Here is a 25,240-nt window from a genome sequence, read left to right as displayed (position 1 = left end):
GGCATCCTTGTCTAGTGCCAGATTTCAAAGGGAATGCTTCCAGTTTTTGCCCATTCAGTATGATATTGGCTGTTGGTTTGTCGTAAATAGCTTTTATTGTTTTGAGATACGTTCCGTCAATACCTAGTTTATTGAGGGTTTTTAGCATAAAGGGTTGAATTTTGTCAAAAGCCTTCTCTGCATCAATCGTGATAATCATGTGGTTTTTGTCTTTTGTTCTGTTTATGTGGTGAATTACGTTTATGGAATTGCGTATGTTGAACCAGGACTTGCATCCCTGAAGTCAGTGTTTTTCTAACAGGTACAGATTTTTATACTTGAGACTGTGTGAAAACCTTGGACTTGAGCTCCACTCTCAGTTATTTTTGGTGTTTGCTGAAACCTAACTACATTCTGTCCACATTCAGTGTGATACCAGGTATGTGATAGAACCCAGTGAAAGTTTGGCTGTGATGGGAATGGATGTTTGCATATTATTTTTCAAGGGTAACTAGAAAGTATCTTTAAAAATTTTAAGTTTCATTTTAGAAACTTTCAATTTTAAGCATTTCATTCTAGACATTCTACTAGGAATTTAGATATAGCTGTGTATGTGTATGAGGGTGTTCACATTGCAGCATTGTCTGTAACAAGATTTCAAAAGAACCTGAAAACAACAAAAGGTCCATTAATATTGAACTGGCTGAATACATTATGGTATATTAATTATGTTACAATAAATTCCATATAGCTACTAAAAAATAGAATGCAAGTATGCATACATTGACTGGGAGAATCAGTTTTCGAGATACATTGTAGATGATGAATAGTTGCTCCTTTTGTATAAAAATAGAGGACATATGTGTGAAAGTAAATATTTATATACAATATGCAAAATGTGAGTGTAAGCACTTGTAAATAAGGACAGGGAAGGGTGCTCGGGGGAGGTACAGAGCAGGGACAGAGGGACCGTCCTGTGCCACACTGTTTGAATTCTGAAAGGTGCATACACGCCCTCATTGGCCTGTGCTACCAGCCTCTGGCTAAAGAGGGCGCTGAAGCCACCGAAGTCTTGGGTACAAATTAAGCCTCTCAGTAAGCCTGTGTGGTTATGTCATCATGACTGACATGCCTAATAGCGAGATGCCGGAGCACTGCGTGGGTAACTTCCAAGTCTCTTTTGGTCTAGGGACTTATCCTGGCACTGAGGGCGCTAGACTGTCGCTTTTGGCTGGCTTGGCGTTGGGTGAGCAGCTTATTGGGGCGCACATGAGCCAATGTTATCATCCCCGCAGTGGAAGCTCCTTTCCTGGATGCTCCTCGTCCAAGAAGAAGAGCAGAAACCAATCCCCGAAAGGTAATATGTCTTGGGCCCTTGGCATGGCCTTTTCAGCTCCTGGCTTCTGGGCGTGGGCTTCACCTTTTGTGGTCTCTGCGTCTCACTTTTGCTGTCACAAGCTTGGCTTGTCCGCCCCTTGCTTTGAGGCTTTGACCCTCTTTGCCACCTGCTGTAGCCAAAAAGGGTAATGTCTGTGATGTCCTGAGATGTTTCCATATTCTTAGAAAAGTGAGATTCTGGCCATTGCTCTTTGGTGAAATATGGAAGGCTTGCTTTAAAGCAGGACTGTTACTTCTGGGGACAGTCCTTAATTCTCAGAATAGAACCTCCTCAACTCCTTGTTACTTGGCATGAAAAGTGTAATGATTTGAGTTAGGAAGCCAGTAGTAGCGCCCTGTGATCACACATGGAAAGTGGATTTGTATTGTTTTCAGAAATCACAAAGAGCATACACTGTTATGTCCTAACGGTCCTCATTTGAGAGATGTTCCTTTATACGTACAAATGATTAATTTTGAGACTTTGCACGCATGTGCAGTGAACTGTTTTTACTCCTGAGACCATCCTCCACCATCTCATACCTCAATAAATCCTCTTCATATTATGTCCTATCTTTTGACTGTCACCTTCTGTCAGCCCTCTAATACAGGTCTTGCCTGACCTATTGCAATTGGGTTCTAATTACTGCATCTCCTGGTTTTTTTTCTTCCAGTCCGTTCTTTTTGTTCTTTGTTTTGAGACAAAGTTTTACTCTTGTCCCTCAGGCTGGAGTGCAATGGCCTGATAGCAGCTCACCCCAAGCTCCACCTCCCCAGTTCAAGCAATTCTCCTACCTCAGACTCCCAAGTTGATGGGATAATAGGTGTCTGCTACCACACCCAGCTAACTTTTTTGTATTTTTAGTGGAGACAGGGTTTCATCATGTGGGTCAGCCTTGTCTGGAACTCCTGATCTCAGGTGATCCACCCCTGTGGGCCTCCCAAAGTGCTGACATTGCAGGTGTGAGCTGCCGAGCCTGGCCCAAACTGTTCTTCACAACAACAACAACAACAAATCTTTTCTTTTTCTTTTTCTTTTTTTTTTTTTTTTTTGAGATAGGGTCTTGCTGTGTCACCAAAGCTAGAGTGCAGTGGCACAATCACAGCTCACTGCAACTCAGCCTCCCAGGCTCGTTTAGTCCTTCCACCTCAGCCTTCCTGGTAGCTGAGACTACAGGCATGCACCAACATGCCCAGCTAATTTTTATATTTTGGTTTTTTTTTGTAAAGGTGGGGTTTCACCATTTGCCTAGGCTCTTCTTGAACTCCTGGTCTTAAGCGATTCACTTGCCTCTGCCTACCAAAATTTGGGGAATACAGGCATGAGACACTGTACCTGGCCAAGAAGAAATATTTTTAACAGGTAATTACTAAAAATTGAAATAGAATTGGAATGGAATATTGCTCATGAGCATTGCTTTTAACATTGTTTTAAGAGTAAAAAAGGGCTGGACATGGTGACTCACACCTGTAATCCCCACACTTTGGGAGGCTGAAGTGGGCTTGATCAGTTGAGGTCAGGAGTTCAAGACCAGCTTAGCCAACATGGAGAAACCCTGCCTCTACTAAAAATTAAAAAATTACCTGAGCATGGTGACGGGCGCCTGTAATCCTAGCTACTTGGGATGCTGAGGCACAAGAATGGCTTAAACTAGGAGGTGGAGGTTGTAACGAGCAGAGATTGTGCCACTGCACTCCAGCCAGGTGACAGAGTGGGACTTTTTGTCTCAAAATCAATAAATAAAATTTTAAAAAAATTTAAGAGTAAAAATGAACTCCTTTTTGTCTGGAGTATGAGGCTGCGCATGATCTGGGATCCTCTGTCTTTCTCCAGCCCATCTCTTGCCACTCTTGCTTGTCCTCACTTTCTGTGCTTCAAATATGCAGAATTAACCCTAGTTAATTTTTTTTTTTTTTTTTTTTTTTTTTTTTTTTTTTTTTGAGATGGAGTTCTGCTCTTGTTGCCCAGTCTGGAGTGCAATGATGTGATCTTGGCTCACTGCAACTTCCGCCTCAAGGGCTCAAGTGTTTCTCCTGCCTCAGCCTCCTGAGTAGCCGGGATTACAGGCATGTTCAACAATGCCTGGCTAATTTTGTTTTTTGTTTGTTTGTTTGTTTGTTTGTTTTTGTATTATTAGTAGAGATGGGTTTCTCTGTGTTGGTCAAGCTAGTCTTGAACTTCCAGCCTCGGGTGGTCTGCCTGCCTTGAGGAGTAAGCCACCACTAATGGCCATTAATTCTAACTCATGCTGCTTTTCACTGTAATTCTTAGCATTATTAAGTGAAGTTCACAGTCCTTCTTCTAGCAGGTTTTCTCTTAAACTATAAACTGGAGGCTTCGTAGTAATTGAACTTGATGGTGTCCGTTGTATGAAAACTAAAACCATGAAGTGACATAATTGAATTTGAATTATTTCAGAGAATATGTTTGTATTAATGGCACTTTAGTATCTGGTACTGGGCTAAGTTTTATCAGGGATATAGAAATTCTGGGTATCTCTTTTTTATATAGGCCTTATTTAATGGTAACTTTGTGCTGTTTTGTTGCCGTGTTTCCGTTTTCATGATGGGAAACAGGAGAGAAAAACAGCACAGGTCGTTACTTGGTGGGGTTGAGTAAGGGGAATGGCGAAATGCAAAGCAGCGAGAAGAGAGGACATGTTATGTGGGCTGTGATTCCCATTTTCAAGAAATCTTATTCTGTGCAAGGAGACAAGGCTAGCATACAATTTGGCTAACAAAAAATATTTGTAATAGGTGGAAAGACTATCCCCCAGTTGGCCAGCAGATGCCTGGAACTCGTTTCATTGCTTTTAAAGTTCGTTTGCAGCAGGTAAGCAAAAGTTAATTCAGTATTCTTTTCAGACATTTAAATTCACCATGCAGAACACTGTTCTCAGCTGTATCACATTCCATATTCTCTTTTTATAGCAAATACTTTGTAATGACCCCTTTACTATCCTGAGATGAAGTTCATAGGTACATACAACCTGCTTCCATATTTTAAAGAAAAATACCAGTTCACACCCTAACTATAATATAAAAAATAAAATAAAAGTAGTTTGTAATAAAGTAATACATATTTAACTATATAAATGTTTGGACATGACTGCATTAAAGGACATAGGGTAATAGTTGCCTGTGCCTTGAAGTCAAGAACTACAAATGTAGACTGATCTAGGTGGCTGATATTGCCTTAGTGGTAGGATTTTCTATAATAGATTTCCAAACAAAACGAAGTATACTCTTCACTTGGTTGATAAGTTGATTATTATTCTGGAAAATTAAATATATATTAAAATTGTACAAAAAATAATTTGTGATCATTTGTGAAATGGAGTTAGGTTCTAAGGCCAAGCTAAATATGAGCAGATTTTTATCTATATTAATGTTGAATAGGGCATTCAAAAGCCATTCTGGATGTGGGATACATTTGTAGGACTGTACTGAGTTTGGCAAGCTGTCTAAAATTTGTAACCCTTACCCACTGAATGTCAGTGGGCCTCTTTTCCTCCCATAGTCACAATAAAAAATATGCCCTAGATCATCAAGGTCAGGGTTTCAGTGTGGAAAATCTCAAGATTGTGTTTTTTGTTTGTTTGTTTGTTTGTTTGTTTGAACTAGGAAAAGAATAGGAGGGATAGGAGGGGACAGCTTTTGACAGCCATAAAAAAGATGAGAAGGTTCCAAGTAAAGAACCAACCAACCAAACAAACAAACAAACAAAACAAAAAACAAATAAAAAAAGATGAGAAGGTGAAGACAAATATTGTTTTCTAGATTCTGTGTCTTATTAGACTTCCCCAGCGTAGCTCAGGTTAGTTATCAGGAGAAGCCCACTTGAAATGTTTTGGAAATTTACTTAATTTGTGACTCATAGAACAGATTTCCTTTTTCAACTGCTGTGTCAGCGTCTCTGCATGTCTGGGCTTAAAATTGACTCATTTCAGGCCAGGCCTAGTGGATCATGTTTGTAATCCCAGTATTTTGGGAGGCCAAGGTGGGTGGATCACTTGAGTCCAGGAGTTTTAGACCAGCCTGGGCAACATTGTGAAACCCTGATTACAAAAAATACAAAAATTAACTGGGCATGGTGGTGCATGCTTGTGGTCCCTGCTGCTCAAGAGGCCGAGGTGGGAGGATCAATTGAGCCCAGGAGGTCAAGGCTGCAGTGGGCCATGATCATGCCCCTGTACTCCAGCCTGGGCCACAGAGCGAGACCCTGTCTCCAAAAAAAAAAAAAGGTGTTGGAAGTAAAGGGAGTTTTTAGGGAGGTGAAACTATTTTATATGATACTGTAAGGGTAGAAACATGTCATTATAGATAGATCAAAACCCACAAAAGGGTTTCATATATTGTAACATATTTCACAACAAACCTGTGTTGATGAAGTAGCAGTAGTACTAATATCTCTTCTTGAGTGCTTATTCTGCACTAGCTCAGAGGATAGATGGTTACAAGTAATAAATAATTTAATAGATAATGAAGCAGGCTTAGAAAAAGAGAGAATCAAAACTTGAACTTAGTTCTTTCATTTTTTGTGGCAAAATATGCATAACATAATATGTACATATAATGCGCAACACAGAATGAATCATGCAACCTACACTCTAGACTTTGGTCATATTGATGTGTCAAAGTTGGTTCTTCAGTTGTAACAAATGGACCACACTGGTATGGAATGTGGATAGTGGGGAAGTCTGGGTAGAGTGGGAGAGGGAAAGTACATGTGGGAACTGTCGTTTTCACTGAGCTTTGCTGTGAACCTTAAATTGCTCTGAAAACTAGTGCATTTTTTAAAAAGTACGTTGCTGGCACCTGAATAGCCAGACAGATTGATGGAACAGAGCACAAAGTTCAAAAATAAGCCAAATATGTAAAAGAATATTTAGCATGGAAGTTCATCCTTCATATATGTAGACATATAAGAAATATTTATTTGTGAGGCTGAGACAGGATTGCTTGAGCTCAGGAGTTTAAGATGAGCCTGGGCAAAATGACAAGACCCTATCTCGTTATTTTGTTGTGGTGGTGGTGGTGGTGGTTGTTTTGAGACAGAATCTGGCTCTGTTGCCAAGCTGGAGTGCAGTGGCGCGATCTCAGCTCGCTGCAACTTCCACCTCCCAGGTTCAAGTGATTCTCTTGCCTCAGCCTCCGAAGTACCTGGGACTACAGGCACATGCCACCACACAAGGCTAATTTTTTGTTTTTGTTTTTTTTTAGTAGAGACAGGCTTTCACCATGTTGGCCAGGATAGTCTTGATCTCTTGACTTCGTGATCCACCCACCTTGGTCTCTGAAAGTGTTGGGATTACAGGCATGAGCCACCACGTCCAGCCAACCCTATCTCTTAAAAAAGAAAAAAAAAATCCAGGCATGATGGTTCATGCAGATAGTCCCAGCTACTTGGGAGGCTGGGGTGGGAGGATTGCTTGAGTCCCGGGGGTGGAGGCTATAGTGAGCCATGTTTGTGCCCTTGCATTCCAGCCTGGATGACACAGCAACACCCTGTTTCAAAAAAAAAGAAATATTGGTAAGCACCAAATATGATAGGCACTCCACTTGGAGCTGGAGATACAGTGGTGAATAAAATCTGGGAGTTTACAGTCTGATTAGGAGACTAACATAAAACAAATACAAAAATAAATATATCGACGTGGGCTTATTTTTTTCTTTGTGATCATTCTGGAAGAAAAAATTCTACATTCCAGGAGAATGGAAACTTGCCTTTGAATCTCATTGTATGTTAGCATCACAGGACTTGAATAAATGCCTAATGTAATACAGGATTTTAAGCACATATTTGCTCTGATTTCATTCTCTCTGACAGAGTTTTGAAAAGAAACTTGCTCCAGAAGAATGCTTTTCCCCTTTGGATCTTTTTGACAAAATCTGAGAATAAAATGAAGAACTTGGACTGATTATTGATTTAACATGTACTCAATGTCATAAACCAGAGGTAAGTGGAACTCTCAATAGAAAAGTTCTTTATTCTGATACAAAAATAATTTATAGTAATTCAGTAATAATTCAGTAATAATCTTGTACTAATGTGAAGCCTGGCCTTCTTTGATGGGTAGTAAGGTTAAAAGAGAACCAAGTGATTTCCTTAATTACGTGTTTTTAATTACTGTCTAAAATGAAATTGAAGACATGAAATGAACTAAAATATTTAGCAGTAGGCTGTGTGTGTGCCTAAGAAATTCTATAAACTTCCATATTTTATATTTTGAAAATGAAGTAAACTTACTAGCAGTGGCCTGAGGAAAGAAAGGAATATCCAATATGTCTTAGCACTTATTTTAAGCAGTTGCGTGCACATGTGTAAGCATCATGGTAAAAGACACTTCTCTAAGTTTATGATTTCTTTCCCAGTATGTGCTGATACAATACGAAGAGTCATATATTCTGTTTGCCCCATTTAGCATGTTGGTGTGAAGGAGTGATCCTTCTTCTGACCAATTCCATGGCTTTTGGAAAGAATAACATCTAATGTTAGTTAATATTTGTACAGCAGTCTGCCATTTAAAAAGTACTTTCAGCCGGGTGTGGTGGCTCACTCTTGTAATCCCAGCACTTTAGGAGGCTGAGGCGGATAGATCACCTGAGGTCAGGAGTTCGAGACCAGCCTGGCCAACGTGGTGAACCCTGTCTCTGTTAAAAATGCAAAAAAATTATCCGGGTGTGGTGGCACACGCCTGTAGTCCCATCTATTAGGAAGGCTGAGGCAGGAGAATTGCTTGTACCCGGGAAGCTGAGGTTGCAGTGAGCCAAGATCATGCCACTGCACATGCTCTGGGTGTCAGAGCATGACTTCAACTCAAAAAAAAAAAAAAGTACTTTTACATGTATTAGCTTATCTAATCCACTCAACAATCCCGTGCTGATGAAGTAGCAGTTGTACTAACATCTTCTGTTGAGTGCTTTTTCTGTGCTAAGCTCAGAGGAGAAATGGTTACAATTAATACAAAATTTTACAGAAGATGAAACAGGCTCAACAAAGGATGACTTAAAACTTAAATTTAGTTCTTTTTTTTTTTTTTTTTAATTGAGGCACAAATTGAGGCTCTGTCTTTGGAGAGTCACAGCTTCTTAGAATGTCTCCTGAGTCCTTTTGATACAACCTAGTAACCTTTGATAACTCTTTTTTTGCTGTTTATGTGAAAAAAATCCTAGCCTTATCTTGTTCATTTCCTGCCCACCCTGAACTCAGCCATTTTCCCAAGGAGATTTTGATTCCTTTTGTTGGGAATGATATTTAGAGATTACAGTCTGAGTGCTAGAGGTGCTCAGTGCCTCTCGGCTCACTAGCTTTTGATTATGTTAATGGATCTTCCTTGTTCACAGATCCTCCCCTGTACTTTAACTTTAAAACTTGAGAGGTTTGGCTTTCTCATTCATATAAGTTGTTGTCACAGAAATACCACCTTTTTAGATACGAGGGTACAGCTGATGGCCTGTTCAGGGCTTCCAGGCTCTTGTGTGTGAAACTTTTATATAGCACCTCATCTGTTCTGTGAGAGGTAGGAGGTCCTTATGAATACATGAGAACACATTTTTAAATCTTAGTTGTTCACATGTTACACTGATTGTCGTCAGATGGAGAGACTGAACTCCATGTTGGTCTTCTGCCTGAATTGTGCTGGCTGGCTGAGTCTTGCAGTACCTACTTCCATAGCAGGCTTGGGACCTTGTTTGTAATCAGTTTTGGCTACCTCCTGCTATAAACCCTTTTCACAGGTACCAGGCTTACTGATAAAAAGAGGACACTACACCCTCCACTCTCTTCTAGAACTGGTGGAGACTCAAAATAAATTGATGCAGTAAACACGGAAATCCTTTTAGATTTGTTGTTAGATCAGGCTACGTTTGCACTTTCCCCAGTCTTAAATGTTTTATTAAATAAATAATTAAAAACGATTTGTTGTTAGAACATGAGGACACAGAGGTGTTAGCAGTCTTTGTTTTTTATTATAGCAGCTCACAGTTATCTAGGAAAATAAATGTGTAGTGCATATGGTTTAAGATGTGGGTTTATTATAGACAAAAAAGACAGTTCCTTATATTAAAAGAATAAATTAAGTACAGTGAGAATATAGAGGAGAGATTGAAGACAGCCTGTTAGAAGACAACATTCGAGCTGCGGGGAAGAGAATTATGCCAGGATAAGAAAAGGACAGCCCAGTTTTGGGGATTAGGTACAAAAGGCACAAGGGTTAAAGCCATGGAGAGGCAGCCTCGTGTGTGACTGGAAATAGTGTGATAAGACATGGAGTTCATATGTTCATTTCCAAAAGAAATTAAATTACCAAAACTGTTAAATAAATTCTTGATTTTGGAATGAAATCATAGCATGGGTCATCCCATTTCTGGGCCCTCTCCTAATGATATGCATATGCCTAGGACTAATGTTTTTACCCTGCCTAATTACTCTTTTTTCAAAGATTTTTAACTGATAGGATCATGGCCATTTCACAGACAAGTACCCAGAAACATCCACAGACAGCGTTACTCCTTCAGTCAATTTGCGACCAGAAAACTCTCCATCCTCCCATCGGCAGGAAGTAGCCAGAAAGAAAATGCCACCTCTCGTCCTTTTTATAACCATAGGGTCTGGATTAACAGAGCAGGAGCATCACCATCTTGGACAAGCACCACCATTTTAAAGTTCCACTTGATCAACAGCCTAATTCCAACCCAAAGGCCATCAGCCTACTGGTTAATGCCAGCATGCCCATGTACCACAAATGACATCTCCAACCAGAAGCATTCCAACCCTAAGATAAACCCCTGCCCGACCAGAGACATGCCAGCCCTGAGATAACCTCCCCTCTGGCCAGAGATATGTCAGTCCCAAGGTAACCACCTTTCTGACCAGAGACATTCCATCCGACAATAAACTTCTCCACATAGAAACATTCCAAGCCTGTGATAAACTCTCACCCTAAAACCCTTAAGTGCCCTTAGTCTGTAAGAGAAAGTGCTCCTGACTGCAATTGGCCAAAGCCCCTCTCAAATTTATTCTCCAAAATAAACCAGTTTTTGACCATTGAGCCACTTCGTGTGTTTCTTTCCTCTTTCTTTAACTCTTACACTCTGGTCACTCATATTTGGCTCAGAATAAATCTCTGAAAATATTCTACAGAGTTTGACTCTTTTCATCAACACACAAAAGACCCAAAAAGACTGAATGAAACAGAGCCCCAGAAGCAACCCCACAATCAAACACAAGGGACTCAGATGAGAATGGACAATAAGCTTTTATTGTGTCATTGCACTGGAAGGTTGGGGACTGCTTACTGCTACAGCAGAGTGGACTCTATTCTGACCAATACACAAAGAAAGAGATCACAGACCCCCTGCCTGAGCAGAAGGGAGGTGGTAGATGAAATGAACTATAGGAACAGCCACTAGCCTCCCGCTCATGGTGAGGTAGGACTGACCTGTCTCCTGGAAGCCCATGCCCTGGTAGAGGGCCAGGGCAGAGAACTGCACTATATTCATGCCAAGGACAACTTCACTGTAGCCCTGGTCCCAGGCAAACTGGAGGACAGTCCTGACCAGGGCTTTTGCTGTCCCCTGACAACGGTGCTCAATATCCACAAAGAGGTGAAGCAGCCGCACCTACTTCTCCCTCAAGGTGGGATCATCAACGGGCAGAGCTCCCACCATGCCCACCACTTTCTCTTCAGACTCGGCCACCCGGAAGCAGGAGCCTCGCTCACTCAGGTAGGATTTGGTGATGTCGGACATGTCTGTGCGCAGTGTCCTCTCTTCATACTTCCTCCAGGGATGTTTGGCAAAGAATCACAGGGCAGGGAGGAGGCTGAAGCTGAGGCTGAACACCATGAGGAGCCAGGAGCCAGAGAGCAGGAGTAGTGTGAGGGGACCCCTGGGTAAGAGCACAAGGACTCGGGGCAGCTTCAGGAATTGGAGGAAGGTGGTCAAGGTGTGCTCATTCACCCCCATGGAGAAGAAGCCCATGACACACTTGTGGTTGCTCTCTCGGTATTTGCAGATGTGAAAAGGAGCCATGGACGTACTTCTGTCTCTGAAATCTCAAAGTTCAGAAGAGGGAGCTAGACTCCCCATACACCTTTACAGCAGTCCTGAGGAAGAGAGAGGAAACCATGTGAATGCCTGCATGGCTTCCAGCCTTCCAGGAATGGGAGACCTGTTCAAGGGTATGTCTTTCTGCTTTTGCCCATGAGGAAGCAGGCCTCTGCCACTGGGAGAAGGTAGGGTCAGAAAGACCTGCACTGGAATCTGGTTCCATCCCTTTCTAGCTGTGTGACCTCAGGCATGTTGCTTACCTTCTCTGAGCCTTCGTTTCTTCATCTGTAAAGCCTTGATAGATGAACTACTCACCCCTCCTCCCTCTTTTCCCCTTTCCAGGATCTCTTAGGTTCTTGGTGCATTGAGGGGCCACCAACCACAGGCAGGCCACATATCGAACCCTTTGGTCTTTCTCCAAGGACCATACATTGCAGAAAACCTGTATCCAAACACAAGTTTCAGTAAAGACACCTTCTCCCTTGATAACAAATGTTTAGGTTGCTGAGGGGAGCATAAGGGCCAAGCACAAACAACAGCCCAGCCTCCAGATCCCAAGGAAGGTGCAGGGTCAGAGCACTGTCCTTCCACCCATGTCCCCTCACCTGTCACCACAAGAGCCTTGAGTGTCCAGGGAGCTTCAGCTCTCAGCCACTCACTGGCATCCAGAAGATAGTGTCCAGGGCCCAACCACCCCTGGAAAGCAGGCTAGCTGCCCCCTCATTGGTTGGTTCCTGCATTTTTAGTAATCATAAACCATGGGGTCAGAGAGCTGGGCTGTTACACAGCAGGGAGTGCATTCCTCTATGTGGGCGCAGGGAATGAGCCCGGGGCAGGAGAGCCCGGCAGGCTAAGGGTCTGCAGTGTGCCATGCCTGGGCTTGGCATGAAGGCACCAGATGTCAGAGGTGTGGCTGCCACCCAGAAGGACACACCTGATGGGGCTCCAGGAACAGGACAATGGTGGAGATGTCACACCAGAATAACTGTGTTAGGAGGGCGAACTTGACAGTTTTACATTGCAGGTATCAAAAAGGCACCTAAAATTACCTTAAGTAATAGAGGCACAGGAAACCACCAACTGTAGGAAGACAGGGTGACCTGAAAGTGGGTTTGACCTGGTGTTTTCCTGCCTTTCTGTGTGTGGCATCAGCTTTCTCACAGGACTGGCACCGTATAGGACTTAGGTGTTTGCCAGCCCAATTGAAGCTGTCTGCTTCCTTGCTCACCACCAGTAGAAAGGTGGGGGCTATGCCCCGCAGTCCAGGTGACAGAAGGTTTACATGGGGACTCAGTCACACTTTCTTGGGACTAGATGTACATTTCATAGCAGGAACCAGGTTATACTAAAGGAGTCCTGGCCCGAGGATACCAGCACCCCATAGAGATGGAGATTTCAGGGAGCTCAGGGGCTGAAGTGCTGAGTGACAGTGAGCACTGCCCACAGAGGGGGCGCCCTGCAGTCAGGAGGGGAGGGAAACAGGTGCAGATCAGCAGCCGACAGAGGCCCACCCAGGTGAGCACAGGTGGAGCTGATGGTGAGACAGTGTGCTGGTTGGGAGGAGAAGGCAGGGCCTGTAGCCGGTTTGGGAATTCCCAAGTTGAGCAAAGGTGGCCGGGCTTGTTAACAAAAGCACCAAACTCTTAAATTATCTGTAAGAGGTTTCTTCTCAGCCAATGAGTGGCCATGGCCTGGGGAAGTCTTAAGGGGTCTTGAAAAAGTTTGCCCGGACAGTCATTTTACACATTTGAGGGGACAGGAACTGGAGTAACATCATAAATCAACCCATGGAAGATGTACATTGATTCAGCCTAACAAGGTGGGATCTTGAAGTGGGGTGGGGGGAGGTCATTATAGGTCACAGGTGGATTCGAAGATTTTCGGATTGGCAGTTGGTTAAAAGAGTTCAGCTTTGTCGAAAGACATAGTCAGTACAAATGAATGCTTCATTTCAGAGAGAGAGGGTCTGCCTCTGCTACGTGATGCTGTCCCAGAGTCAGGGAGGTAAGTCAGCCACAGTATCCTGGGTCAATTTAAAACCCACTGAAAGAGACTCCATGGTTTCTAGGGTGTATGTTAATTTTTGCTTTGCATGGCTTCTCATGTTGTTCATAATCTGTACCTGATTGTCACAGAGTCTGCTCTGAATAATCTAACGATACCTGTTTTAACATTCTTGCTGGTCAGTTTCGGGCCCTATACTCCAAAAGTACAGGCTCTCATAAGGCTTCTCTTCCATCATGGCCAGGAATTCATTTTTTCAGGTTTCCCTGGGGTCCCCATGACTAAGAGGGGGTCTGTTCCATTGGCTGGGGTCTCAGGATTGCAGGACTTTAGACCAGGCGTCCCCAAACTATGGCCCGCAGGCCTCATGCGGCCCCCTGAGGCCATTTATCCGGCACCACCCCCCACGCCCCCACACCCCCCCACACCCCCACCCCCCCACGCCCCCACACCCCCCCCCTCCGCCGTACTTCAGGAAGCGGCACCTCTTTCATTGGTGGTCAGTGAGAGGAGCACAGTATGTGGCGGCCCTGCAACGGTCTGAGGGACAGTGAACTGGCCCCCTGTGTAAAAAGTCTGGGAACGCCTGCTTTAGACAGTCTCACAGCACGGTGCAGGGTGCGTGGCCGGATTTTCCTGAACCCTGAACTCCATGGTTCATCGGATAAGGGAGCTGTGGGCCACCTGGATACTGCTGAGATTCTTTCCCCAGGTGCAAGTGCGGGTTTGGCCTTGGCCCTTTCTCTTCCTTTCAGAAGCCCACAGAGGGGAGGACAGGATGCTTTGTGGTCAGGGACAGAGGCTCCTGTCACTAAGACTTTGTTGTATTCATGGGAAGAGACTATTGTTGCAGTTCGTCTGCCTCTCTGCAGTGCTGATGTGTAGCCCCAGCAATTCCAGTCCACTCTTGGCAGCCAGCCTTGAACATAGAACTGATCAGCCACATGGAAAACCTGAAACAAAGGTCTAAAATGCAGCCTCTCAAAAATGCTCACCAGAGTTGGGTGTGGTTGCTCACGCCTATAATCCCAGCAGGTGGATCACCAGGGGTCAGGAGTTTGAGATCAGCCTGGCCAATGGAGTGAAACTCCATCTCTACTAAAAATATAAAAATTCGCTGGGTGTGGTGAGATGCACCTGTAGTCCCAGCTACTTGGGAAACAGGCAGGAGACTCATTTAAACCCAGGAGGCAGAGGATGCAGTTAGCCAAGTTAGCACCACTGCACTCTAGCCTCGGAAACAGAGTGAGACTCTGTCTCAAAACAAAACAACAAAACAAAACATTCACCAGAGTTTCTTAATCAGACTTGGCGTAGCCAGTGAGCTACTGCTGCCTGCTGTGACGTGGGTGCTGTTTTTCCCACTAAAAGCCCAGACCTCTGCCTCAGGAGACAGGGCTCAGCTGCAGCTTTACTCAGCTAACCGTGAAGGGCTGCATGGGCACGTCAGGGGCTCCTTAAACTCGCAGTGGCGTGCAGATTTGTGGACTCACTTTCTACATCAGATCTCCAAAGGTGTCTGTGATCCCAAAAGGTTGGAAACTATTAAATTTGATCACTTCTGAAATGTCTTCCAGTTCAAAAGTCCTCAGTTCCTGTTCGTTTTCAATTCCTAAATGAAGGGATGGGTCCTGGAGCCTCCCGGGAAGCCGGCCTGCAACTGAGCACTTGCTGCAGATAATGCCGGAAGTGCAAACCCCAAGATGCGTGTGTCTGGCCTGCAGGTGAAGCTTTCATAGTCAGGTCTTGCTCTGTGACATGGGTTGGGGGTGCCCAGGGAAGCCTATGTGAGGGGCAGGGGGAGAGCAGCAGCCCAGCCTGGGGAGCTGCCTTAACCACAGCTCACCTCACTTCCTCAGAGCTAAGGGTTTCTTGAAGGGAATATGCAGATTTATAAAAATACTAAGCAAGCTGGGTGGTTTTGTTTGTTTGTTTGTTTTTTGTTTTTTTTTTTAGCACAAGGAAGAAAACAAATTTTCACTCCAAGGACCCTGTGTTGGGCTTGGAAGAACTGGTGGCACAACTGAGGAGTCACAGAACACTGCTCTCAGAAACAGTGTTAGGACAATTTAAAAAAATTTAAAAAGACAACAAAGAGGCTTAATTCTCCCTGTTCTTAGACCGTTTTCTTTGGAAAACTTATTGTAAATCCTTCCTCTCTCCTTTGAGGGGCATGCAAAGCTTTTTGACAGTGAAATAAGCCTCTTCTCAGCTTTGCAACCCAGGACTGTGTTCCTGAAGGACCTGGGAGCCCAGTCTTTGAACTGCCATCATCAGGGCAGCCAGGGCCCTATCTGCCAGCCTCGGTGGGAGCCTACCATCCACTCTGAGTGGTAAATCTACCTCCTGACATAAGAGTTTATTTTCCTTTGTAACAAGGTAATTAGCAAACACAGGTGGTCAGGTAAATTGAGGTTGAATCTCCAATGAAATGGCTGTGACCAAAGGTGCTGTGCAGTCCCGACTAAGCATGGCTTTTCTTGAGAACGTGTGCAGTGTGCAGTGGGTTGGACCCACTGGCTAGTTTAGTGATGAGATTTCTGTCTTTGCAGCGCCTTAGCGGATCATTGCCTGTGACGTCCATCTCACTCTGGGTTAATGCCTCTTCGGTGATGAAAGTGTTTTCTTCCTCTTCTACCTCTGCAGAGGCTTGCTGGGATAGATTGTAATTCTATTTCCCTACTGCCAGTGGACAGACTTAAGAGGGTCAGGAAGCTGGGAAGGAATTTAGAACCCATGCTTAGGCCTTCCACACCCTTCAGGTACCATCAGCAGCAGAACTTGAGAGTCTTCCTGGGACTCTATACTGCCTGGAAAAAGGAATTCATTCTCTTTCATTGCTGACACTCCTGGGTGAGTGCAAGTGGCAGTTAGACTCTCCCCATCCCACCTTGTACCTGCTTCCACTACAGGGGACCCCAAGAGGCCTATCCCTGCTTGCTCAGTGCACCCCAAAAAAGGGAGACTGGGAAATGAGGATCTTTTCAGAGGGGCAGGTGTTGGTCAAGGTGAATGTGAACATGGAGAAAGAAGATGGAGCACTCCCATAATAACCGGACAGGGTCAGGGATGTGGTGGGAGTGCTCAGGAAGCCATGGCTCCCGGCTGGGGCCACGGATCTGCCTCAGCAGCTGGAGTCTGACTTCTTGGGGTTACGTTCTGACTCCCCCTCCCACACACAGGCTCTTTGCCGTGTAGAGGCCAAGGGGCAATGGCAGTAAGGGTAAGGTTGGTGGGGGTTCCTGGGGAGCAGGGGCACGGGTCCTGCTGTGGCCCTGGCTGCCCCCTTGCCCAGGCTCCACCTGCACCAAGTCTCCCTGTCAAGATCTTTCTTCTTCCCATGAGGAACACCCGCACTTCCGCGGGGGCCTCTGCCAGGAAGAAGGGTGGGACCTCTGCCGAGGTGTCCCTGTGAGTGATCACTTGCAGCCGGAGGCATCTGCCAGGCCTCTGCACAGGAGCTGCCCTGGGCCTTGTGTGTAAAATTAGGGTAATAGTATCTACCTCATATGGTTGCTGTGAGAATTAAATGAGTTCCTACAAGTGAAAAACACTTAGAACCAGGATCCAGAGGCTTGTAAGGGGTGAGCTGGAGTATCCATGGCAAGTAAGGAGAGTGGGGCGAACTGATGGATATAACATCACCAAGGCAAAAAACTTAAAAACAATAACCACTGGGCTTGGTGGCTCATGCCTGTAATCTAGTGCTTTGGGAGGTGCAGCAGAAGCATCACTGGAGTCCAGGAGTTTGAGACCAGTCTGGGCCACATAGTGAGACCTCATCTCTACAAAAAAAAAATCACTAAGGCAATAACCTAGTATACTGTAGGCATTCCGTAAGTGTTTGGAATTTTTATTCCAATTATATAAAAATAAAATACATTTGAATAGAGACAACCGTAGAAGATAATAACAAACAATAGTAACTGGTTATCTTTTAAAATAATATGAGGTAGCACTAGAAGTGTTTTTCTTTTTTATACCATTCTGTGATTTAAACTTCTATAATGAACATATATTAGTTTTATAATCAGGAAAGGAATATCAATGTTTTCTTTAATGCTGAGAATTTGTTAATATTTTTGACATTTCACAAAACATCTTTTGTTGACATTCTACAAATGATACCATCCAATAATGTCCCAATACTTTCTTCTTGTGAAGAGAGTTTATATATCTGTAAAAATGAAAGATACATTATGACTTGCTGATAAAGTCATTAACTACTAATTGTCATTATATAAACTTGTGTAATGAAATTATTCCTCATTCAATTATTGAGTTCATGCAATAACAACAAATGTGATTAAAATATTCGAAGTAGATGGCAATTTATTACTTGTATTCCTTTTAAACTGCTGCTATGGAGGCAACTCCCAAAAACATAAAAACCAAATTTCTATCCATTTTAAAAGCATGTATCTAAATATTAACTTCATACTAAATTTTACATTTTAAATATAATATGTAAGTTTGATATTTAAAGGAATTCACTTTCTTAATGTGGAGAATGCTTATGTCAGCTGAGTTTGTAATTATATGTTACATAAGCCCGCACCTCCCAGTTCTTTGTATTATAATTATTTTTTAAGTAATTAAAAAAATTAACTTTCTCAAAAGTTCAAAAAAAAAAAAAATGAGCCCTAGTGATCAATAGGCAAACAGCATCAGCATTACTGCTCATCTATCACACTCCTTATAAAAACATGGCAAACCTTTTTGACTTCTGTAGTATTTGTTATTTCAGGAAGATTTTCCAGAGAAACCTGATGACCTTCTACTTGAGATATCAGGTATTCTTGATTTATTTGTTTTTCTCCCTCTTCAATGTAAACAATTAGAATTGAAGTGTCATTTGCTGAGATACCAAATTTTTTCAAAGCCTCTGAAATCTAAGAGAAAAAAATGAAAAAACAAAAAACAAAGCAATTAACCATTGTTTCCTATGTCTGAAACATTTCCTCATCTGCCTTCTTCCTTGGTCAGGCTCTTACTTCTCATGACCTAACAGTTCTCACTGCCTAGGTTTTCACTTCCAATGATTCCTTTCCAACATCCATTGGTACTTCCTCGAAAGCACTCCCTGCTTAAAGGTACACCTTGTTCCTATGGAATCAAGCCCAGCCTTCTTGGCACTGCATGAAACCACCACCTCCCACTGGTGCCCAGTAGTCCTCCAGCCAGGCGCTTCTGCCTTCGGGCCAGTCTGGCCTTCCTGGGGGGTCCAGTCACATTTCATGCCTTTTCTGCCTGTGGCCAAGCTTGGTCCTCTGCTCGCATGTCCCATCTCCCCATGACTTCGCTGCTGAACACGTGCTTCAAGCTCCACAGTTCCGATGCCACTCCCCACTACACCCTCCTCCCTCTGAAATGAATGGCTTCATTGCTGTACCCCTAGATTTGAATTCACTTCCCATTATATCATTTATCTTAGGGAATTTTTAACTTGTCTTGTTTATGTCTGTGTTGTTTACATATTTACTTCTTCTGCCCCTAGAACTATAAATGGAACAGGGAAAAGTTCAATAGATATTTACCGAATTCAAGAGTTTCCTGAATTATGTCCAGTGATCTTAAGGAAACAGTAATTAGTAAATCTTATTTCAGGTACTGGGCAACTCTATTACCAGGCTGAGATAACTACATTTTATCAACTTTTCAATCATCTGTATTTTAACCTATGCCACAGGTTTCCTGACTTTTCTCTAGATGACATTAGTACCTGGTTATTAATAGCAGCAGTAATACTCAAACCTCATCAGCAAAATTTCAGTTGTTTTTTCATGTGCTACATGTGGGATGTCTTTAGTTCCATAACCTGCATTGAAAAAGCATGACTAAGTATTTCAAACCACAAACTCTTCTTAGGTACTGGGTGTGTGAATGAGGATGTGTTAAAGACTGCTGTAGGTACCAGCCAGTTCCTGGTATATGAAAAGGACATGGATCCCACACTCAAGTTTATGGGAAGAGAAAAAGATGTGCGTGCCAGCACACAAAATATCCATGCCTAATGTTTTATCATTAAATTTCTGTCAGTTTCTTAAGCAAAAATACTTGAGGGGTCTTCCTGACCCTATATGGTAAGAACAGATAATATTCACCTCACTTAACTTAGCTAAATTTTTGTTGACTCATATGTAAACTGTCTTAGTAAGAGGCAGGGTTAAACCTCAACTCTCTGTCCAGAGCTCTCTTCACTATTATTCTGGTTTATTACTAACCACTGGCTTGCAGGAATTTCGCCTCCAACCCCACACTGGGGAACATGTATGTTATTATGACAAGGCCAACAGAAATAGGAAAGTCCACATTACATTGTTATTTGGGGAAAGGTTGTAAATAATTTCAGTAGATAGAGTTCTTGTCTTCATTTTTCCCAGTTTGTAGAGGTGAACTGCTTTGTTTGCTGCCACAAGTATCTGAAATGGATCAACAATCTATCAAACAGAGCAAAAAGAATTAATTACACATGGAGAATCTGTACTGCCTGGAAACAAAAGCATTTCCCATGTTAGAGCCAGATCACAACCATTTCTGTTTCCTAGGGCAGGACCCAGCACTTCTGCCTCTATTCACTGTTATTGTCAAGGCTGGCTTCATCTGACTTGGACAAAAAATTTTTTCCCCAAAAGGTGACAGAATTTTAGGCTACCCTATAACATCACAAAAATTATACTTAAATGCCCTGTATGGCTTGTTTTATTTTATTTTATTTTGAGAGAGAGTTTCGCTCTTGTCACCCTGACTGGAGTGCAATGGTGCAATTGAAGCTCACTGCAACCTCTGCCTCCAGGTTCAAGTGATTCTCCTGCCTCAGCCTCCCAAAGAAGCTGGGATTACAGGCACCCGCCACCACGCTCAGCTAATTTTTTAATATTTTTAGTTGAGACAGGGTTTCACTATGTTGGCCAGGCTGGTCTTGAACTCCTGACCTCAGGTGATCCACCCACCTTGGCCTCCCAAAGTGCTGGGATTATAGGTGTGAGCCACTGCACCTGGTCAACCCATTCTTAAAATTTATATTTACCACTGTAGGATTTATCAGTGATCCATCGATGGTGCCTTCCATGGCTTTTCTTCTCAAGTCTCCTGCATTTTTGACATCTTTAAATAACAGAAGGGTCACCCTGCATTCAGGAAATAGGTCTAGCTGATGTGTTAACTGCATTTCACAGATAAGCAGGATTCTACTGCACACAAAATGAAAAGACCAAGAGATTTCTTTTGTTTAAAAGTTAAGATTAGAATTCATTTCTTAAGAAATATTCAATAACTTTGACAGTAACATGATTTAAAGTGTCAAACTAGAAAAGTCCATTGCAAAAGCCTACTGGGCATCTTCATGAGATATTGTCTTCCTAACCCTGCTGAGCTGTTTCTAGTTCTGCTGCCATTCCTGGAAGGGCAAGGGGCCCAGCTGTTTGCTGTTTGTTCAGATGAGGCAGGCTCAGATGCATAGTTGATAGGCTGCTTTCCCAGTAGAGAAGTTGGAGCAGAATGTCAGGAATTTTTTAAACCAAAGGTTACTTACGGTATTAATGAAGCCTTACTCTATCTTAGTCTTTTTAACTTCTGATCTCATCATTTTATTTATATTTTAGCAAGGCCTACATGTAAATATTAAGGAAGAAAATAATTTTAAAGAATAAAGTATCATACTTGACCCAAAGATTTTCATTCCACACATGGAAATTAAGCAGAGAGGGTACGATTATTAAATAATAAAATCAATCCTGCTCCTTTCTTGGACATAAGCTTAACAAGGAAATGTTATTATCTATAAAGACATAAACATAAAAGACAATGTGAATAACTAGAAAGACATGACCGTATCTTTGAATGGAAAAACTATGTATTGAAAAAATTTCTTTAAAACAATTCAGTCAATTTCTTAAGATATTTTGGGGTGGCAATTTGATAGACTCATTTTTATCCTTTTACCTGGCAGATTATATTTCTAGAACTCTTTCTGATGGAATTCATTAGCAATCTAAGAATTATAAGATGTTCCTCTCATTATTTTAACAGTAAAAAGCTGGAAACATCTAGCTAATGATGGGATTAGTTGTGATTTAACAACTATTAAAACCTGATCTTGCCGGGTGCGGTGGCTCACACCTGTAATACCAGCACTTTGGGAGGCCGAGGCGGGTGGATCACGAGGTCAAGAGATCGAGACCATCCTGGTCAACATGGTGAAACCCCGTCTCTACTAAAAATACAAAAGTCAGCTGGGCATGGTGGCATACGCCTGTAGTCCCAGCTACTCGGGAGGCTGAGGCAGGAGAATTGCTTGAACCCAGGAGGCAGAGGTGGTGGTGAGCCGAGATCACGCCACTGCACTCCAGCCTGGGTAACAAGAGCAAAACTCCGTCTCAAAAAAAACAACAAAACAAAACAAAAAACCGTGATCTTAATGGTGTGTAAAAATGGCAATAACGTCAAGTAAAAACATCTGAATGAAAACCAACACAAATTGTGGCCAAATCGTGGACTTTTTAGAAAGCTTTTAAACAAATATTAAAAAGAAAACACACCGAGAAGTTATCTCTCACTTAGAATTACATTTAACTTTATTTTTGTTACAAACAGGAAAAAAAAATATTTGTGAACAATATCCTTGCACACGGTTCAATCTTTAGTCATGCTAAAGGGAAAAAAAATGGGTACAGAAAGATATAATCATTAGGATACCTATTATATAAAAAGATGCACGCTTTAAAAAAAAAAAAAAACCCATGAAGGAAACACTAAAATATGACCATCTTGGGTAGTGAGATTATGAGGTAATTTTTATTCTTTATACATAGGAAAGTATTTTATTATGTATGCTCTGAATTTTCTTTTTTTCTTTTCTTTTCTTTTTTTTTTTTTTTTGAGACGGAGTTTAGTTTCGCTCTTCTTACCTAGGCTGGAGTGCAATGGCGCGATCTCGGCTCACTGCAACCTGCGCCTCCTGGGTTCAAGCAATTCTCCTGCCTCAGCCTCCTGAGTAGCTGGGATTACAGGCACGAGCCGCCATGCCCAGCTAATTTTTTTGTATTTTTAGTAGAGACGGGGTTTCACCATGTTGACCAGGATGGCCTCGATCTTTTGACCTCGAGATCCACCCGCCTCAGCCTCCCAAAGTGCTGGGATTACAGGCGTGAGCCACCGCGCCCGGCAAGTATGCTCTGAATTTTCTACAGTGAGCATACAAAACATGAGTACACATAAACAGAAGGAAAAAATTGTGGTTTTAACACCGGGGGGAAGAACTCTTAGAAAACCTTAAAATAGTTTGTTCTGGTTTAGTGTCATTCATTCACTCAGGCCAGAAACTTGGAATCATCGTTGGGTACCTAACCTGTCACTCAAATCCTATAAATTCATAAATTTATAGGATTTATCAAATCTGTAAAGTCCTGAATTTTCACCTCCTGAATGTGCTTTTGATTCGTCCACTTCTCTCCCATACGTACGCTAGGTCACCACCGCTCATCTACAGTGGTAGCCTCCTGTTTCCTCCTAATTGTTTCTCACAATTCCTGCCCTCCTATAATCCAGTCTTCCCCCGCAGTTATAGTGATCCTTTCAAAATGTGCATCAGATCTAGTCGTTCTGCTTCTCTTGTGATAAAGCGCCTACTTTGTGTCACGGTGATCCATACGGTAACATCTAGTCCCTGCCTCCCTCTTCTGCTACCGCCGCAATGGCCTTCTCTAAGCTCAAGTCACCAAGTTTTCTCCCCGATTTTGCCCTATCCGACAGGTAGTTCCCGCTCTCACTTCAGCTCCGCCTGACGCACTCCTCCCTCCCTTCAACTCCATTTGGAGTCCGTTTGCTGCAGCGCCCAGAACCCCGGGACTAGCGCTCTTTTTAGTCTGAGGATTAGCTCCCTTTTGGTCTCAATCACAACGTTGAAGAATCGTGCGCCTATCCGCTGTATGTCTCCTCACTGATATTTCTTGAGGGGACAGACTGACTCTATCATTCTCGTACTGCATTCCTGGAGGCTCGCCTCCTTGGCGCTTGATAAACACCAGCTGAAGAAACCGCAGCCATTGTCCCAAGGACGCTATTAAAACTGCCGGGACCCTCCCCTCCCGAGCCGGCCCGTTAGTGCACGAGGAAAACTCACCATCCGGTCCCCCGTGCGTCTCGGAAGATCTCCGGCTCGGAAACAAAACTCACAACTTCCGGAAGCGATGGCCAATCCCCATCTCCCAGTCTTCCTCGAGCCGGTTTCCGGATAGGCCGGCTCGGGGTTGCCATGTTTTTCCGGGTCCCGGTAGGAGGGGTGCTTCCGCCCCTCGTCCCGCCCAGTCTTCGCCTCTCCAGCCTGAGTCAGGTCTATGAACGCGAAAGAGAGTAGGAGCTGTACGTCGCTTACGACGAAGGAAATTGAAGACTCTGTGGGCTGGGACCGGAAGCTGAGGTCAGGTTTCGAGTCTCTGCTCTGTTTTAACCTGTGTTGGGCGGTGCGCTGGGCGTCCTCGGTTTCTTCCTGTACAAGGAAAAGTACTGACTAAGATGAGTTCTACATGCATTTTGCTGCTTCAGGTTTCGTAGTTCTTTTTCAGGGCCTTATCTCCTATGACACTTTGGACTTTTGAGATTGATGCTGGAACAAGTTAAAACTTTGGGAGATGATTGGGAAGACATGATTTATGTTTTGCAATGTGAGAAGGACATGAGATTTGGGGGTGCAGGAGTGGATGGATACAGTTTGAATATATGACCCTGCCAAATCTCATGTTGAATTGTGGTCCCCATTGTTGGAGGTGGGACCTGCTGGAAGGTATTTGAGTCCTGTAGGTGGATTTCTCATGGCTTGGTGTCCTTGCAATAGTGTGAGTTCTAGGGTGATCTGGTTCTTTAGAAGTGTGTGGCACCCCCCAACCCACACTGTCTCTTGCTCCAGTTCTCACCATATGATGTGCCTGTTCTCCCTTCTCCTGCCAATAGAAAAAGCTCCCTGAGGCCTCCGCAGAAGCCAAACAGATGCTGACACTATGCTTCCTGAACAGCCTGCAGAAACGTGAGCCAATTTAACCTCTTTTCTATATAAATTACCCAGTCTCAGGTATTTTTTAATAGCAATGTAAGAACAGTCTAATTGGGGGAGTGAGAGAGGAGATGGGGAGGCATGACACACTGGGTTAAAACATGAAGGACATTCAGCCAGGCGCAGTGGCTCTCGCTTGAATCCCAGCACTTTGGGAAGCCAAGGTGGGCAGCTCACCTGATGTCAGGAGTTCAAGACCAGCCTGACCAACATGAAGAAACCCCCCATCTCTACTAAAAATACAGAATTAGCTGGGCGTGGTGGCACCTGCCTGTAATTCCAGTTAGGAGGCTGAGACAGGAGAATCGCTTGAACCTGGGAGGCAGAAGTTTCAGTGAGCCGAGATTGCGCCATTGCACCCTAGCCTGGGCAACGAGAGCGAAACTGTGTCTCAAAACAAACAAAAACATGAAGGACATTCTATTTCTAGGAGAGACGAGAGGCTGTTCTGGTCAGTCTCTCTTTATCACAGGCTGCTATATTCCCAGCACATTCCACGGTTATCCTAGAGAACCATAAATGAGAAAGGAGAAAGAACTAAGTTGATCCAAGGCCACCTGGAGAACTGTCCTGCGGTCTGTGCCCTTAATTCAGATTATCCCCCCTAGCAAAGCTAGTCCATTTCATATGCCCACCAACCTCTTAGTATCTGGAGGCAAAGATTTGTCTTATCAGATCGGCGTAACACCTTGACAGACACAATGTCAGTGCATTATTAAGCCATAGCCAGAATGCATTTTACTAGGCCCAGGAGGACTGCTTAACAAACAGCTGATC

General features: G+C 43.4%; 2 protein-coding genes and 1 pseudogene across 18 annotated transcripts in view; 1 reads left to right on the top strand and 2 right to left on the bottom strand.

Annotated features, from left to right (window-relative positions):
• Window positions 1-10,409, top strand: part of ALMS1 (ALMS1 centrosome and basal body associated protein) — a 345,038-nt gene extending 334,629 nt beyond the window's left edge. For 12 of the 16 annotated variants that reach the window (XR_012517383.1, XR_012517382.1, XR_012517381.1 and 9 more), the window contains 5 exons: window positions 302-418; window positions 1,169-1,336; window positions 4,114-4,189; window positions 7,187-7,315; window positions 9,801-10,409. The gene's annotated coding sequence lies outside the window, so the exon portion shown is untranslated. Of the gene's footprint in view, window positions 1-301; window positions 419-1,168; window positions 1,337-2,586; window positions 2,720-4,113; window positions 4,190-7,186; window positions 7,316-9,800 lie in introns of all 16 variants that reach the window. The other 4 variants (XR_012517372.1, XR_012517380.1, XR_012517376.1 and 1 more) reach the window with 4 other exon arrangements.
• Window positions 10,410-10,641: 232 nt separating this feature from the next.
• On the bottom strand, window positions 10,642-11,737 carry LOC101052092 (N-acetyltransferase 8-like; annotated as a pseudogene).
• A 5,715-nt stretch (window positions 11,738-17,452) lies between these two features.
• Window positions 17,453-23,670, bottom strand: LOC101031205 (EKC/KEOPS complex subunit TPRKB). Of its 2 annotated transcripts, none has more exons than XM_003922602.4 (5): window positions 23,537-23,670; window positions 20,444-20,606; window positions 19,731-19,853; window positions 18,129-18,305; window positions 17,453-17,590 (listed from the first exon to the last, which is right to left on the bottom strand). In XM_003922602.4, exons 1-5 carry the CDS (start codon window positions 23,668-23,670, stop codon window positions 17,504-17,506), a joined length of 684 nt encoding a protein of 227 aa, XP_003922651.2. In that variant the 3' UTR covers window positions 17,453-17,503. The 2 variants fall into 2 exon arrangements, with proteins under 2 accessions (XP_003922651.2, XP_010331756.1); XM_010333454.3 differs by having other exon boundaries at window positions 20,444-20,603; window positions 23,537-23,601.
• Window positions 23,671-25,240: the final 1,570 nt, after the last annotated feature.

The sequence above is a fragment of the Saimiri boliviensis genome, chromosome 1 (genome assembly GCF_048565385.1).
Source record: "Saimiri boliviensis isolate mSaiBol1 chromosome 1, mSaiBol1.pri, whole genome shotgun sequence".
Lineage (NCBI taxonomy): Eukaryota > Metazoa > Chordata > Mammalia > Primates > Cebidae > Saimiri > Saimiri boliviensis.
Note: the sequence above shows the minus strand (reverse complement) of the source record. Positions and strands in the feature narration are given on the sequence as shown.

What these genes read in the sequence shown, in the direction of transcription:
- LOC101031205 (XM_003922602.4), bottom strand. Translation starts at nt 23,670, where the DNA reads ATGGCAACCCCGAGCCGGCCTATCCGGAAACCGGCTCGAGGAAGACTG. An exon ending in ACCTTTCCCCAAATAACAAT is followed by an intron (nt 18,306 to 19,730) that starts GTAATGTGGACT and finishes TTTTTCTCTTAG; the next exon opens with ATTTCAGAGGCTTTGAAAAA. An exon ending in ATACTACAGAAGTCAAAAAG is followed by an intron (nt 17,591 to 18,128) that starts GTTTGCCATGTT and finishes TCATTTTTACAG; the next exon opens with ATATATAAACTCTCTTCACA.